Below are 16,388 nucleotides of genomic sequence, written 5' to 3'. Positions count from 1 at the left end.
GGCCGACGCGGCGGCGTGACCCTGCGGTGCGTCACGTGAGGCGCCGGCGGCCATGGCGGGAAGCGACCGGCGCAGCAGGGACGACTCCCCTCTGCCGCACCACAGTGACTGGGGCCGCCTGGAGACGGCCATCCTCAGCGGCTGGAGGAGCTTCTGGCAGTCGGTGGGCAAGGAGACAGCGGCGCCGCGAGCCTCCGGAAACGAGGCGGATGAGGGGGCCTGCACCCTGGCGCGGCTGCCGGTGAGCGGCGGCCCCCGGCCGCGGACGGACTCAGGGTCGGGGTGGCAGGGGCTCCCGGCCCGGGCGGCTCCTGGGGGGCCTCCCCGCGGCCCGGGCTGTGTCTGGCGCTGTCCCTGTGCCATTCCGGGCACTGTCGTCAGTGGGAGCCGCCGTTAGCCAGAAACGCCCTGGCTTTGACCCCGGTGCCCCGCAGCCGGGCCAGAGGTCTCGGCGACACCAACTTTTAGGGGCACGCTCAGGTTTTCTACCCCGCAAAACACATCTTGGGTCTAGGACACCCTGAACGTCAGGTTAAGGGAGTAAGGAGACCATCCCAGTCTTTCTGGTCAGCTCGGGAAATCCTCCAACGTCAGTGTTCTCAGCATCTTTCACCCCAGGCTCAACGTACCGAAACACTTGGGGGGTCACCCAAACACTCGAGGGTATTGTGGCTATTATCTTACCGTATTTCAAGTAACAAGAGTTTCCACTCCGTTGAAAATGAGTAAGTTATAAGCGCCACACGTTACAGCAGGCCACAAGAATTATGCACATCATTTACTGTTAAAACTTTTCAGGTAGGTGGATGTCAGACAGCTCGCTCAGACATCCATCGGAAATTGAGAACTGCAGACGTGGATGCCTCCAAGGTTCTGCCCCGTGCAGATAGTCTTTGAAATGACTTAATAGATTTTATGGAGAAAGGCAGCAAATTTACTCTTTGATGTAGTAATAAAATCAGAGGTTTGTCCACTTGATAAGGGTTTTATTTTGAAGAATAAATTATTTCCTAAGTAATTTATTGAAATAAATGGTGCGGCAAAATCCCCATGAGAAATTAAGGGCACTGGTGATTTTGCTTGAAAAATACTTGAATCAGAGTTGGTTTTTCAGGAATGTTTCAGTATGTCCAAAATTAAGTGTTCAGTTAAGATTCTGATGTTCAGTTAAGATTTTCCTTATGGCAGGAAAGTGACTTCAGAATGATGTATTTAATTATTTAAAATGTTCTTAAGTTGATCTTTGGTTATCTGGTCTGGTAATTCTTTTAGTTTTGTAATTTATCTTGATAGATTTAATTGCTGGAAGACTGTTCAGTTGGTCTTTGATTTCCTAGTATAATATAATTATTTGTTATTTTGTAATTTAGTATCAAGAGAACAATTTTCCAACATAAATTATTCATCGCTTTTACCTACTTGTTGCTTCCCTGTTTCAGATTGATGTACAGCTATATATTTTGTCATTTCTTTCACCTCATGATCTGTGTCAGTTGGGAAGTACAAGTCATTATTGGAATGAAACTGTACGAGATCCAATCCTGTGGAGATATTTCCTGATGCGGGATCTTCCTTCTTGGTCTTCTGTTGACTGGAAGTCTCTTCCAGATCTGGAAATCTTAAAAAAGCCTATATCTGAAATCACTGATGCTGCATTTTTTGACTACATGGCAGTGTAAGTATATAGTTTAATGAACTAAAAAGATGATACTATATTTGACTGTATTGCAAGTCAATAGTCTAAGTCTTGGCCCTGCTACTAAGTTTCTTCATGGATTTTGGGTCTAAGTGTCCTTTTGTAAAAAATGGGGGTTAAACTAATTGACTTCCTTTGTAGGACACTTTCAACTTTAACATATTTTATTTTCCCTACAGTGCCTGACTAGAATATTTGAATAATTATTGGTAGTTCATGTGTCAAGAAGAAAACACTTCTTAGAATTTTCATTATCTTTAGAACATTGTCATTTTATTAAATAATAAATACTTTTACATATCAAAAGAAGAAATAGCCAGAGATCAGAGAGCAGTTCTTTGACAGGAACAAAACAATTCTCAAGGTTCTGGGAAATAAGATTTTGTTATCATCCAAAAGCATTGACATTTTCAAATATCAAATGGTAAAATAATGTTATTGAGCAACTATAGTGTATTGGATTTTATGAGGGATGCTTTATGTATGTTTGCTTATTTAATGCTCACCCAGTAAGAAGGCATTTTTTTCATATTATGGATATGTAATTGAAGTTGAATGGTTATGGATTTTCCTAAGTCATATAGTTAGTTAATACAGGACTGCTCACGTTAGAACACATCAGGCTGTCTTAAAAATACATGTTGGATTTGGATATAACCTGCTTTATTGAAAGCCCCAAATTTAAGGAACCTCAATTCCACATCCATAATGTGAATACCTTGTTACTGCCTGAGGATTAAATAAGTAAACACACATAAAGTATCCCTCATAGAATCCAGCACACTGCAGTTGCTCAATAACATTAATAATATTAATAATGTCTTTTACATACACGATAAAATTAAATAAATATCTTGAATAAATGATGGGGAAAAAAATTAAATGAAGCGCACTATCACTTCTTACCTAAAGTACAAATATTCTTCCACCTTTATTAAATTATTCAGAATCTTTCCTTATTCAAATCCAGATACCATTACATCAAGTCTGTGACACTACTTGATTAAAATGTGTGTGAATGTTATTTATAATTTTATTGTTACTCTACTCTCACTTGCTGGACGTTAACTTCTACATTGTCCCACAAGCAGCCACATCATTAAGTGTATCTGATGCTGTGGAACCAAATTTTCCACTAGGATAGTAATAATCATAGTAACTACCATTTGCAATCATAGAAGTTATTTCTGATCCTTATAACCCTGGGTTGGTTGATATTGCTCAAATAATGCATATGGAAAGCCTGAAGTTTAGGTGATAAGTGGCTTACATAACTAACTAAAAGAGTGAGACTTGGTCAGCTCTACCTAGCTTCAAAGTTGATTTTTTTCCTTATTGGATTACAAGGTTCCTAAATCAAGATAATTATCTTGTTAAGTTAGTGATTGTCTTAACCAGCTGTATTTAGTTAAGAAGGCTTTAGGTTTTATTTTTATTTGGGTAACTTTGCTTTAATTTTTGATAGCATGTGGTGTTCCTAGTTAGAAATTGATCACTATTGAATTCACATTGTTTCACATGATTCTTAGTTGTCTAGGTTATCTGTAAGGGCAGATTTGAGCCTCCCTGTGTATTTAACACTTAACTAAACTGTTAGATTTGATGTTGTTAATAAGAGTACCTAAGAAATTCGGTTATATTGGTGGCCTTAGTAATTGTGTGTATGTGTTGTTTTGTTTACTTCTGGGGACATTTATGGTAATTGTCTGTAATTTATCTTCAATGCAGGGTTTCTCAATTTTGGCACTATTAACGTTTTGGACTAGATGGTATAGGAACTGTCCTGTACATTGTAGGACATCTAGCAACATCCCTGGCCTCTGTCTGTTAGATACCAGGGCCACTGCCCCATCACCCCCCAGGTTGTGATGACAAAAATGTCTCCAGACATTGCCAAATATTCCCCAGAAGGGCAAAATCTCCCCAGGTTGAGAATCACTTCTCTTTATAGTGAATTTTAACTACTGAATCAAGTGTTAGACCAAGTGTTCTATGAAAGGATCTAAATGAAAGATTACAAAGTAATCACTTTCTGGGGAAGTCTTCCTCAACTCTGGACCACTGTTATTCCCATAGAACCTTGTGCTTTTTCCTGTTATGGCACTTGGCATACATATTATGATTACTCTCATCCATTGCCTCTATGAGGATTAGCACTATATAGTCACTGTATCCCGTGTGTTTAGCAAGTTCTCAATAAATTTTATCTTGTTGAATGAGTAATTGGCTAAATAAGTTTTTCTGTGTTAATTTTCCAATTGTGATGACTTTATACAGCTATAAAATGTGCTGTCCGTATACAAGAAGATCCTCAAAATCTAGCCATCCTGTGTATGGAGCTGTCACCTCATTTTTACACTCATTGATCATTCAGAATGAACCACGATTTGCTATGTTTGGACCAGGTTTGGAAGAACTGAATACATCCTTGGTGCTGAGCTTGATGTCTTCTGAGGAACTTTGCCCAACAGCTGGTTTGCCTCATAGGCAGATTGATGGTAATTTTCATGTTAGTCTATAGTACATAATAATTAAAACACCTTAAGCTTGAAATAGAATGCTGAATAGAAAGAAATTAATTTTTTAATTCATTAACTCTTTGATGTAATATAGCGATTTCATGAATGGGAGTCTCCCCCCAGGTCCCAGTGGACTGAAATAATTAACTTTTTATAAGAGGTAGACTTCCTCGTAGTTCCTTGAATTTGTGTAATCCAGAATATAAGATCATGTGAAAGTAAATTATATGTTGTAAAGAGGTTGTATTTGTATAGTACTTAACTGTATTTTAAAAGATGTTAGCAAAAACCATTCAGCATCTACTGTATGCAAAGTACTTTGATATATACTGGAATTTTTAAAAAGAGCTAAATTATCACCTTCCCTTTATTTCTGTTAAAATCAACAACAAAAAGCACAATACAGTTGGTGAGAAGGATATGTAACAAATATAAGAAACAGTATAATCTAGCTTATATTGTACTTATTTATTGAGAGCACCCATTAGGTGCTAGAGTTGTAGAGCATAAAAAAAACCTCTGCTTTGAAGAAACTTGATCTACGTTAGGGCAGTGGTAAGTAAGAAGATGAATTAGAATGTGATATGATTAGTTCCTGGTTAGAAAGATAACGGTCAGAGAAGGCTCCGCATTAGACACTGTGCCTAACATGTGTTACATTTTAGATGTATCTGTGGGGCCAGGCACACAGTAGGCACTCATATGTTTGATAGATTAATAAATGAATGAATTTATGAATTACTTTTTGCATCCAGATCTCAAGCAAGATCTGGGCTAGCGTCATTAGCATGAGTAGGAGTAGGCCATCAAAAAAAGGTTAAAAATATTCTCACCACTGAGAACTGCATTTCTACAAGCACAAAGGCCTGGGTGTGTGTGACACTTCTGAAGCAGCTCTGTGTGTCTAGAGTCAGGTGAGAACATACTTCTATGCCATGCTTGATCATTTTGAAGCAGTTGAAGGATTTTAATTAGAGTAATGGGTGGTCAAGATTGAATATTGAAAGATCATTCTGGCTCCTGAGTGGAGAATTAATTAGAAGTAACTATAAAGACATGGAGACCTATTGAGCAACCACTGTGAATCAGTGTTAGCAGTAAAAAGGATAACTCCAGGTTTCTGGTGTGGTTTTTATTGGATGATGGTGCCATTCACTAGGATAAGGGAACACAGGAAAAGAAAGAGAAAATTTTTTGAGGGATCTGCATAGAGAGAGTGACAGCTACTCTTTAAAATATGGTGACTTTGATAACTTTGGGAAATAGGAGAGGTGCCTGCTCTAAGCAATCCTCTTGAATGGAAGCTCCATTAATCTTGGGGCAGGAATTCATGTCAGCTTTATTTTAGATGTATCTGTGGGGCCAGGCACACAGTAGGCACTCAATATATTTGATAGATTAATAAATGAATGAATTTATTAATTACTTTTTGCATCTAGATCTCAAGCAAGATCTGGGCTAGAAACCAAGATTTGGGAATTATATGGAGTCCTCATGGACTTGTAAGTTTCTGAGGATGGAGAGTAAGATTGGGAACCAAGTGCTGAAATTTTCAGTGAATGTTTGGAGGAAGAAATTATCAAAAGGAAATTCATAAATGTTAAGGTTAAGGAAGGGGAGATGGTACTACAGCTGAGTGGTGTGGGTGTCTGAAAGAGATGAAGTTTTTGGAGAGGATGGGTGAGTAATGGTCAGGACCTGCCAGTGGGGAGTAAAGACAACATTGACCCCACCTCTTTACCCTGAGATGTAACAGAATAAGCAGCTTTGTTACTTAAGAATTCACTGCAAGAGAAGCAACATCTACGGGCAGGGCAGTTTCATTTAAGGTCATGGAGTGGCAGGAACATTTCCAGAAGAGACTGGAGATACAGGGAAGTCTGATAATGAAATGGCAGTTTCATTCTCCAGACAGCAGCTGGAGTGATTGTTTGAAAATGTTCTAATTATGCCTCAAATCTTGCAAGATCATGGAAGGACAATGGGGTGGGTCATAGGTAAGGTGGTGCAGAACAGCATAGAGATCATACTGGGCTGAAGTGAGGCATGTTGAGAGCATAATCTCTTCAGGTTAAACTGGTGAAAACAGATCAGAGACATGGTAGAATTTGTTTTGGTGACCTTTTTTGGGGGGGTTGTGCACCAGACCTGGTGATCAGAAGACTAGTCATTTGGTCTGGGATGCTTGCAGTCCCAGCCACTAAGATCTCTGTGTATGTGCTGCCTTGCATGGTAACCTAAGATAGCGTAGCATGGCTTATTTAAACAACTAGATTGGTTATAACACAGGGATTAAAGATACAAAAGGTAGAGTTGTTCTAACGAGGTAAGTAGAGGCCAGATAATATTAAGATTTTTTTTATCTGAATAACAGGGAAGGGGCATAATTAGATAAGCATTTTTAAGCAATTTTTCCACATGCTGTTAGAAGACTGGACAGTAGGGGGCAAAATGGATGTAGCAAACTGGTTAGAAGTGATTGCAGAAGTCTAGGTGAGAAATGATGATAATTTAGACCAAAAGGTAGGAGTGAGGAGGAGAGAAGTAGACAGATTGTAAGAGGACATTTATATAGCAAAAGGAAGGACAGCAATGGAAGAAGAGAAGGGTCTTTCCAGGAGGCAAGAGGAGAATTAGCCCCTGAGTGTTAACACAGCCAAAAGAGAAGAGGTTAAGAAATGACAAAGTTGAATGATTTAGGTATAAAGTGGTAAGAAACTAGTATTTACCACCTGTTATTTACCATTCTTCTGGGAGTTCTGCATTTGTTTTCTTGCTTAATGCTTACGTGAACCCTAAGAAATATCTATTATTTCTACATTTTGATGTCAAAACTAAGGCCAACATGAACATGGCTGTATGTGCAGACTCAGGATACTAACCCAAGTTTAATTCCAAATTTTAGTATCTGCCTTATTTCCTCAATTTTCTAAGGTGGCTTTGGTGACTCCTCATCAATTTAAAAAGACCTTCTCACAGGGAGAAAAAGGCATATCATTGAATGTATATGTGGAGAGTAAGACTAATGAGAAACAAAAATATGAAAATGAATCTTAGTCTCAAGGATAAATAGAAGTAGCTGTTTTGATGCAGCTGCTTCTGACATGATAGCAATAAAGTTAATGATGATAATGATATGAAAAGGAATGTTGTTTGCCTAGTAGTTCTTTTTTTTAAATCCGTATTTTTACCATGTGAATGAAAACTGCATACAGCATCTTCAATACAATAATTTCATTTTAATCCAAAGCTATATATAACTTGGTATAGTTTTTTCTCTTTTTGCTTAAACTGGATAATTTTTTTCAATGGGATCTTTTGATGTCTTTATTAATGACTTGTTTTAATAACTATAATTTTTCTCCTTTAGGTATTGGATCAGGAGTCAGTTTTCAGTTGCGCAACCAACATAAATTCAACATCCTGATATTATATTCAACTACCAGGTAAGGCTACCTACTTGGTGGCCTACCTGAGACATCAGGACTAGAGTATTTTATGGGGATGGAGCCTGTTTAGTATCTATGTTTTATATTTACATTTTTATTATAGGAAGGAAAGAGATAGAGCAAGAGAAGAGCATACAAGTGCAGTTAACAAGATGTTCTGTCTACAGAATGAAGGAGATGATCAACAAGGAAGCCGGTACAGCGTAATTCCACAAATTCAGAAGGTGTGTGAAGTTGTTGATGGGTTCATCTACGTTGCAAATGCTGAAGCTCATAAAAGTAAGCATTATCTTATTTTCTTTTTAAAAGTACCTTCTTTCCCAAGCAAATTAAAAACTACATTTTTAGACTTTACTGTGGCTATTTAAGAATACAATGGTTAATGTGTCAGTATGATTCTATGATCATTACTGTTAATGGGGGGTTCTCAATCCTTGGTGTGCATTAGGATCATGTAGGGAGCTTATTAAAAACACAGCTGCCTGATTTCTACCCTGATGGGTTATGATTCATAGATTTGGGTTGTGTCTTGGGCTACTGCTTTTTTTAACAAGTATCTACAGAATTCTGATGCATATCATAGTTTAATACTAAAACCATATAGTATTTTTTTTTGTTGTATGCCTCTGTACTTTTTCTTATTGATGTTTTTTCTGCCTCTGGCCCTATTCAAATAATTTCTACAGATAACTGAAAAAGTTTTACTTTTGTTTTAATTACCCATGTAGTAGAGAGATGTGTAGCATGGAGTATTTACTTTAAATAAAGTAGACTAGTTAAGAACACTATATATGCTGAATAACTGCCATTCGCAAAGCTATATAGGCCTGAAATCAGAATATTTGGGCCACAAGCCAGTATTATAATTTCTTCTCCAAATCTTTTGTGTACAAAGTAAGGCATACGTATATACATTATTCTCACTCAGAATAAGATAGCAGCAGCCCATTGCTGAAAGAATTATGGTGCAGTGAAGTTAACTATAGCAATAAAAGCCAAATCCTATTTAACTACTGACTAGTTAGACTTATCCGCTTGTATTAGTGGCCTGACAAGAAAAAGGATATCCATTTTGGGGAGTAAATCCTCTTTACCTCAGTCTCTACTGTTCTTCTATATAAAACATCTACATTAATTAAAAAATTATAAGATACATATCAAAATGAAATGACTCAATGTCAAGAAATACAGCAGTCAATGGAACCATACTCAGAGATACCCTGTATGTTGGTTGATGCTATCAGAAAGGGACATAAAATAACTATGATTAATATGTTAAAGGATCTACTGGAGAAGGTGGACACTATGTATAACAGGGATTTTCAGTAGAGAGAAAGAAACTAATGAAAAAGTAAAATAAGAATGCAAAAAGTATGAAAAATATACTAGATAAACAGTACCTTCAGTAGACTTATCAGCAAAAGAAATCTTCAGTGAACCTGAAGATAGATCAGTTGAAATTATCCGAATTAAAACACAAAGAGAAAAATGAGTAGTGGTGGGGAACAGAGCATCCAAGAGCTGGGACAACCTATCAAGTGATCTGACTCAGGTCAGCGAACTTTTTCTTAAAGGGCCAGATAGTAAATATTTTAGGCATATGAGCCATATGATATCTCACAGTTACTTAACTATGCTGTTACAGTGCAAAAGTAGTCTAGACAATTTGTAAGTGAATGGGGATAGCTGTTTTCCAAAATAATTTGTGAAAAAAGGATTCACAGAATATAGCATGCTGACCCCTGCTCTAACTTATATGTAACTGGAAGTTGTAGAATACTATCTAGAAGTAGACTGTTAAAAGTTAAAAATGTACGTTGTAAATCCTTGAGCAACCACTAAAATGTGTGTGTGGATAAAGTGAAGGTTCCTGTGGCCAGGATTCTCACCTGGCCTTAGTCAGCTAGCTCACTATGCATGTGTGGGCAATACATTGTTATTGGCTCTATATAAAGGGCTCCACCCAGTGCTCTGGGCCACACGATGTCACAGCTGTAAGACTGCAGGAGAGGAGAGCAGAGGCTGGAGTGGTGGCAACACCGAGGACAGAGACTGAGAGGGCTGTGTGGGTAGAGAGGCCCAGAGGCAGAGACCAGCCTGCATGCCGACTTGCTCTGAGTGAACAGGATTCTAGTAACTGACCTGCCATCGTGGGAATAAAGTTGGATATAACCCTTTCACCCCAAGAACGTTCTCCTGTTATTTCTTTGGTTACACTGAATCCATAGTGAACTTGCCCGGAGCTGAAACCCATTCACAAGAAAATTGGCGACAGTCAACAGGATTCATTGTTGACTAAGGAAAAGAAAAGGCTGCTCTCGTGGGAGGAGTGTTTCAGCAGGCTGCACCAATGAAAGGGGAGACATTCAAGTGGATATATGGTACTGTGAAGGGGGTGGAGGGCTGGGGTCCACCTCAAGAGAAAGAAAATTTGTTGCTGATTGAAATGGAGTCACTGTGAAGTGCTGTGGAAATAGTAAAGGATGTCTGAGAGGAAGCAGTACAAGAAAAAGGAGCGGCCCAAGAAGGAGCGGCACGAGAAGAAACAGTATGGGAGTGCAGGCTGCCAGGTGCTGTGGGGCAGGTGAAGGATGTAGTGGAACCATCAGCCCCAGAAATGGAGGAGCAGAGGTTTGATGAACGGGGTGGGGTAAGCCCTGCCAGTGCCTGAGGCATCAGCCCCTCCTCGGTTGAAACCCCACCTGGTTGAAAGCTGGTGGAAAGCCAGAAGGACTCGGCAACCACGGTTTCTTCCAGGAGAGGTGCAGCCGCCGCCTCAGGTTGTGGAGCCCTTCATGCTCTGCTTCTATCCTCAGGCACAAGCACAAAAGGAAATACAGTCTGCTTCTTGAAGGAAGAATTTAAAGGACCCTGTGAAGGTCACGAGGACCCAGATGTGGGTTGGTTTGAAAAGGCAGGAGCAGACAGAAAGAAATTGGATGACTGGTGCTGTGGCAACAACTGAGACTGGAGCAGCAGTTCTGGCTGCTGAGGACGAAGCAGAAGGCAGAGATAAAGCAACAATTGGCCTGTGTGTCTGCAAGACTTTTTGCTGGAGAGGCTGGAGAAGGTGGGTATTGTAAGGCCCACCCATGGTTCTTTTACAGTGTTTCAGCTTCCTTGCACAGGGACCATTGCAGAGGATTGAGGGCACATAGATTGAGAGGTGAGAATTCTGGAGGAGTAGAGTGTGGATAAAGTGAAGGTTTCTGTGGCCAGGATTCTCACCTGGCCTTGGTCAGCTGGCTCACTACACATGTGTGGGCAATATGTTGTTTTGACTCTATATAAAGAGCTCTGCCCAGTACTCTGGGCTAAATGATGGCACGGCTGCAAGGCTGCAGGGGAGCAGAGATGAGACTGGAGTGGTGGCAGTGCTGAGGACAGAGACTGAGAGGGGTGTGCAGGTAGAGAGGCCCAGAGGCAGAGACTGGCTTTCTGCATGCCGACTCACTCTGAGTGAGTGGGATTTTAGTGACAGATCTGCCACCATGGAAATTAAGTTGGGTATAACCCTTTCACCCCAAGAACGTTTTACTGTCATTTCTTTGGTCATGCTGAATTCATAGTGAACTTGCCCAGGGCTGAAACCCATTGGCAAGACAATGTGTAGTAGAGTTATAATTAAATAAGCCAGTAATGAAGATAAAACAGAACCCTTAATAAACTCAGTCCACAAGAAGGAAAAGAGGGGAAAAATGGACAAAGATCAGATGAGACAAGTCAAAATCCAAAAGGTATGTGATAGATTTAAATGCACTGTGTTGATAATTACATTAGATGTTTATTCATTTTCTATTAATATATAATTACCTCTAACATAGTGGCTTAAAACACCACATGTCTATTAGCTCACAGTTCATTATGTCAGAAGTCTGCACATGGCATGGCTGGGTTTTCAGCGTAGGGTCTCACAGGTTGAGATTAATGTATCTGATGGGTTGTATCCCTTTCTGGAGGCTGTAGGGAAAAATTTACTTCTAGCTCACTCAGGTTATTGGCTGAATTCAGTTCCTTATTGTTATAGGACTGAGGTCCCTGTTTCCTTGCTGGCTGTCAGCTGGGGACTGCTGTCATTTGGGGATTGTTCTCAGCTTCTAGAGGCCATCTTCATTCCTTGCCTTGTGACTCCCACTGTCTTCAAGTCCGGCAATGGAGAATCCCTGTCATCAGGAAGAACCTTTTAAGGACTCACCTGCTTAGGTCAGGCTCAAAGGAAAATCTGCCTTTCTTAAATTCAACTGTGCCTTATAATATAGCATAATCATGGCAGTGATATCAACTGTGCCTTATAATATAGCATAATCATGGCAGTGATATCTGTCATATTTGCAGATTCCTTCCCACACTCAAGGGGGAAGGGATAATAAAGGGTGTGAATCTTTGAGTTAATTTTAGAATTCTGCGTACCACAAAATAATCAGTGATTTACACACTTCAATGAAAGGCATACTGTCAGTTTTGATAAAAAAGGTAGATGTAACTATGCTTACATTTTTGAACCTGAAGCCTTTGCAAGAAAGGGTGGTGATAGCTACATAATTTATGAGAGGGAAGTATCTGTATCAGAGTGCTTTTGCTTTTAAACTATAGAGATATCTGAATGGTGCTTTTTCCCCTCCAATTTCCCCTAAATTCCTATCCTTGCAAGACTACTTAATGTCATTTTATGAACGATCAGTAAATTAACACAGCAAAGAAGCAGTTTATTATGTTTGAATCATGGTAATATTTTGCTATCCTTGTTTTGTTTTTCAAATCTAATTTTATTTCAAAAATAATTACAAATAATGAAAATTAAGGGTTTTGACTACATTCCTTAGGACATGAATGGCAAGATGAATTTTCTCGTATTATGGCAATGACAGATCCAGCTTTTGGATCTTCAGGAAGACCAATGCTGGTTTTATCTTGTATTTCTCAAGCGAATGTAAAAAGAATGCCCTGTTTTTATTTGGCCCATGAGCTGCAACTGAATCATCTAAACCACCCATGGATGGTAAGGTCCTATTTTCTCTGGTGAGAAAAATCTGATTTTAGTTTTCACTCTGTTTTCTATTTGATTTTATTCTTACTCATTCTCTTTAATGAAATACCATTCTAAAGTCAGTTTTAATGAATTACTCGATGGGAGATATTTGATTGGTGTTTGTAAGTCTCCCTACTTGCCTCTCTTCTCATAGATAGAATGAGATAGTAATTGGGGATTTTTTTTTTAGATGCCACTACATAGTTTTTTCGGCATTAATATATTATGCTTTAAGGGCCATCAGAAATACAGATTCCATCTTACAGTTTCTTTATTTCCAAATTTTAGTTTTTATGGAATCCTTTCTTCAAATGAAGTCTTACATGAAAGTCCCTAGGTAAAATAAAGAAAAATAAAAATTGTAAATGCTTTTGCTGAAAAACAGTATTTTCTTCCTTCCTGCCTTCCTGCTTCTAATTCTTCCATGGAGCCCTGGTGACTCTTTGGAACACAGTTTGAAAGCTGCTGATAGAGGCCTACCTTTCTGAGTGGTGGGAGTGTTAGCTTATCAATAGGAGGAGTGGCAGTCCTAAAGCTAGACTTTTGCAACAAGGTGTCACATTTATCAGCTGATAAGCTGGGTTCTTTGAAAAATGTTTTACTTTTTGAAGTGGATTCTTCAGAGGAATTTTTTTCCCTAATACATGCAAGTCATGGAAATGGTAGTTCTTATTTCTAAAACAGAGTTCCAAGATAAATAATAAGCTTCAAATTGGTAATAATTATAAGACATAAGAGAAGGTTATATTTTCTCTGTAAGCTCTCTAAAGACAAAATTGGAATGACTCACCCAAAGTTTATTGGGATTTTTGTAAGTCCTGTTTTTAGTGTCTAGAAAAATGTCCCTCACAATCATAAAATATTTTATTCAGTTTCTTAACTAACAGTGGTCTCTTTTATCTCCTCACAGGTCCAGGATACAGAGGCTGAAACTCTAACTGGTTTTTTAAATGGCATTCAGTGGATTATTGAAGAAGTAGAATCTAAGCATGCAAGATAATCCTCCTTTTAGACCTTGGAAACTGAAACCATTTGATACTTGCTGCAAAGGTCATGATGTGGATATTTCCTCAGTCAGCTCATTTTGTCCTGCCTTTTTGCAGGTGGGTTTTATTGGACACTGTAGCTGCTGTGTTTTTAACATAATTTTTCCTTTTTACTTTAAATCAATTATAAGAAAAAAGTTTCAGTGCTAGCAGTTAGCCCCAAAATGAACCTCTTAAGATGTTTTTGATAACTTTTTTGCTTTCTGTCTTCTTAAAAATATTAAATTCTGGAAAAAACAAGTTTGTGCCTCTCTCATTCCTTGTGGTTTTTATTCTTTTTTTTCAGTTCAAAAATTGCCCTACTGGGGAATGGCAAATATGCTAAGCTTTCTATTGCTTCTTTTCAAAGGTCCTTGACTGGTTATCAGAGAAGTTTTTCTTTTTTCGTAAATATATTGCTTCTATTTACTGGCTGGATATTCAGTGACATTGCATTTAATATTGTGGTCATACAGCTTCTGTTTTTTTTCTGAGGTAGTAGAAATTAATTTTATATCACACTTATTACTAAATCAGTGAAAATATCTTTTCGTGGAAGTCCTTGCTATTTTCAGGTAACTTTGAAAGCTCACAAGGTAGTAAAGCCAAATTCTATTCCATACTCATAGAGAAAACATTCAAGAGACTCACGATCATATGACCTCCTCCTCACAAACGACTTGCACTTTGCAGAGGAAATGTTACAGCCCTCCTCTATCATTGGAAATGAGAAATTTTAAGATTATAATAAAAGAGCATAGTATTCTTTCTGGTGCTGCCCGAAGATAGACCCCATCCCACAAGTGGATGTTGTTCCCAAGAAGGGAGCCCCCACATCTCAGGCACATTCATCTTATAAGTTAGCTTCAGCAACATGTAGTTGGGGGCAGGATAAGAAATGCTGACATTTCTCCTGCCCCTCCAAGGAAGACAGCCCTCTGACTTGGAGAGGGAGTTCTATTTCTTGGCTCAATCTAGATTGGAGATTCCATCTTTCTAAGCTGGAGGAGGGAAGTAGGGAAAAGGTCTTGGTTCAAATCCCATAGACTCTTAATGTTTTTACTGCTTTTTAGTAGATTTTTTTTGGAATAAATGTTACTTCATTTTGCTGTATGCTCTTAGGACCATTTACAGAGACTTTAAACAGTTGCTTTTTTAAAATAATATTCTCCAGTTTCTTTAAGAAGCCATTCCATGGAACTCATGCTGTTATGCCAAAAGTGGATTGATGCCCTTATTTCCTTTTAATATGTGTGGTCACATCACCTCATTCATCCCATAATTTGTCTTTTTCCTTCTTGATCAGTCTGGCTAGAGTTCTGTTAATTTTATTCTTCTCAAAGAACCAACTTTTGGATTTATTCTACTTTATTGTTTTATACTATATTTTTCTGCTTTTTAGATTTTTAGAACATCTTTATTTCATTTTCTCCTTTCAGATTTATTAAGTTAGAAATGTAGGTCATTGATTCTTGTTCTTTTTTTTTAATAAGCATTTAAAGCTCTGGATTTCCCCCCAGCCCTCTTTAAGATAGTTTATGTTAATATAAATATTGTAATGTATATTTTTTATTACTTAGTTCAAATATTTCTAATCCCTTATGATTACTTTTTCCATCCATGGATTATTTAGGAAATTTTTTGTTGTTGTTTAATCTCTATTTCCTAGTAACTTTATTGTTACTGATACCGAATTCAGTTCTCCTAAAATCAGAGATCACACTCTGGAAAATTTCAATCTTAAAATTTACTGAGACTTTCATTATGGCCCAGCTCTCTCGTCTATTCTGGTGAATGTACCACATGTACTTGAAAAGAGTTTATATTCTATAGTTGTGGGGTAGAAAATTTTACAGCTATATATTAGGTCAAGGTAGTTGATAATTTTTAGATATTCTATACGGCTATATTAATTTTTGTAGTTATTTTATCATTCACTAATAGATATTAAAAGCTTCAACTATATAGAATTATCTAATTTTCCTCTTAATTCTGCCATTTGCTTCATTTATTTTTGGTGCTGTTTTAGGTGCACACATACATATATATGACACATTCTTCTGATGAACTAACCCTTTTATCATGAAATATCCTTCTTTTTGCTGATAATACAATACTCATTGCCTTGAAGTCCATTCCCTAGTATTAATATAACCATTTTAGCTTTAAAAAAAAATGTTCTCATGGTGTATCTTTTCAATCCATTTACATTCAAAACAAATCTGTCTTCATTTTTAAGTGTATCATGTATCTCTTATAGATATAGTAAAACTTAGTTTATCTTTTTCTATTTGGCCAATACTTACATTTTTTAAAATTAAGGTATAATTGACATACAATCTTATGAACCACAATATACAAAATCAATACGCAAAAATCTGTTGTGGTTGTGACATTCACCCATATTATAAAGTCCCCCCCCCACACTTCCCATTGCAGTCACTGTCCATCAGCATACTAAGATGCTATCGAGTCACTACATTTCTTCTCTCTGCTATACTGCCTTCCCCATGACTCCCCTACATTATGTGTATTAATCATAATGCCCTTTAATCCTCTTCTCCCTTCCTCCCCACCCACCTTCCCCAACCCCTTTCCCTTTGGTAACCTCTAGTCTCTTCTTGGAGTCTGTGAGTCTGCTGTTGTTGTGTTCCTTCAGTTTTGCTGTGT

At 38.1% G+C, this 16,388-nt stretch overlaps 1 protein-coding gene across 7 annotated transcripts; it reads left to right on the top strand.

Annotated features, from left to right (window-relative positions):
- Positions 1 to 12: 12 nt before the first annotated feature.
- Positions 13 to 13,979, top strand: FBXO4 (F-box protein 4). Of its 7 annotated transcripts, none has more exons than XR_012131371.1 (7): positions 13 to 241; positions 1,440 to 1,675; positions 3,974 to 4,194; positions 7,586 to 7,661; positions 7,768 to 7,943; positions 10,481 to 10,734; positions 12,488 to 12,624. XR_012131371.1 is itself a non-coding variant. In XM_073236637.1 (7 exons), exons 1-7 carry the CDS (start codon positions 53 to 55, stop codon positions 13,691 to 13,693), a joined length of 1,110 nt encoding a protein of 369 aa, XP_073092738.1. In that variant the 5' UTR covers positions 15 to 52; the 3' UTR covers positions 13,694 to 13,979. The 7 variants fall into 7 exon arrangements, 4 of the variants coding, with proteins under 4 accessions (XP_073092746.1, XP_017522316.3, XP_073092738.1 ...); XR_012131373.1 differs by lacking the exon at positions 10,481 to 10,734 and adding an exon at positions 11,692 to 11,867 and having other exon boundaries at positions 12,488 to 12,621; XR_012131372.1 differs by lacking the exon at positions 12,488 to 12,624 and adding an exon at positions 11,692 to 11,827.
- Positions 13,980 to 16,388: the final 2,409 nt, after the last annotated feature.

This window comes from Manis javanica, chromosome 1 (genome assembly GCF_040802235.1).
Source record: "Manis javanica isolate MJ-LG chromosome 1, MJ_LKY, whole genome shotgun sequence".
NCBI lineage: Eukaryota > Metazoa > Chordata > Mammalia > Pholidota > Manidae > Manis > Manis javanica.
This window is presented reverse-complemented; position numbering and strand designations above follow the sequence as displayed.

Coding starts and splice junctions, on each gene's coding strand:
- FBXO4 (XM_017666823.3), top strand. CDS start 53: ATGGCGGGAAGCGACCGGCGCAGCAGGGACGACTCCCCTCTGCCGCAC. Junction 242..1,439: donor GCACCCTGGCGCGGCTGCCG/GTGAGCGGCGGC, acceptor TCCCTGTTTCAG/ATTGATGTACAGCTATATAT. Junction 12,664..13,603: donor ATCTAAACCACCCATGGATG/GTAAGGTCCTAT, acceptor ATCTCCTCACAG/GTCCAGGATACAGAGGCTGA.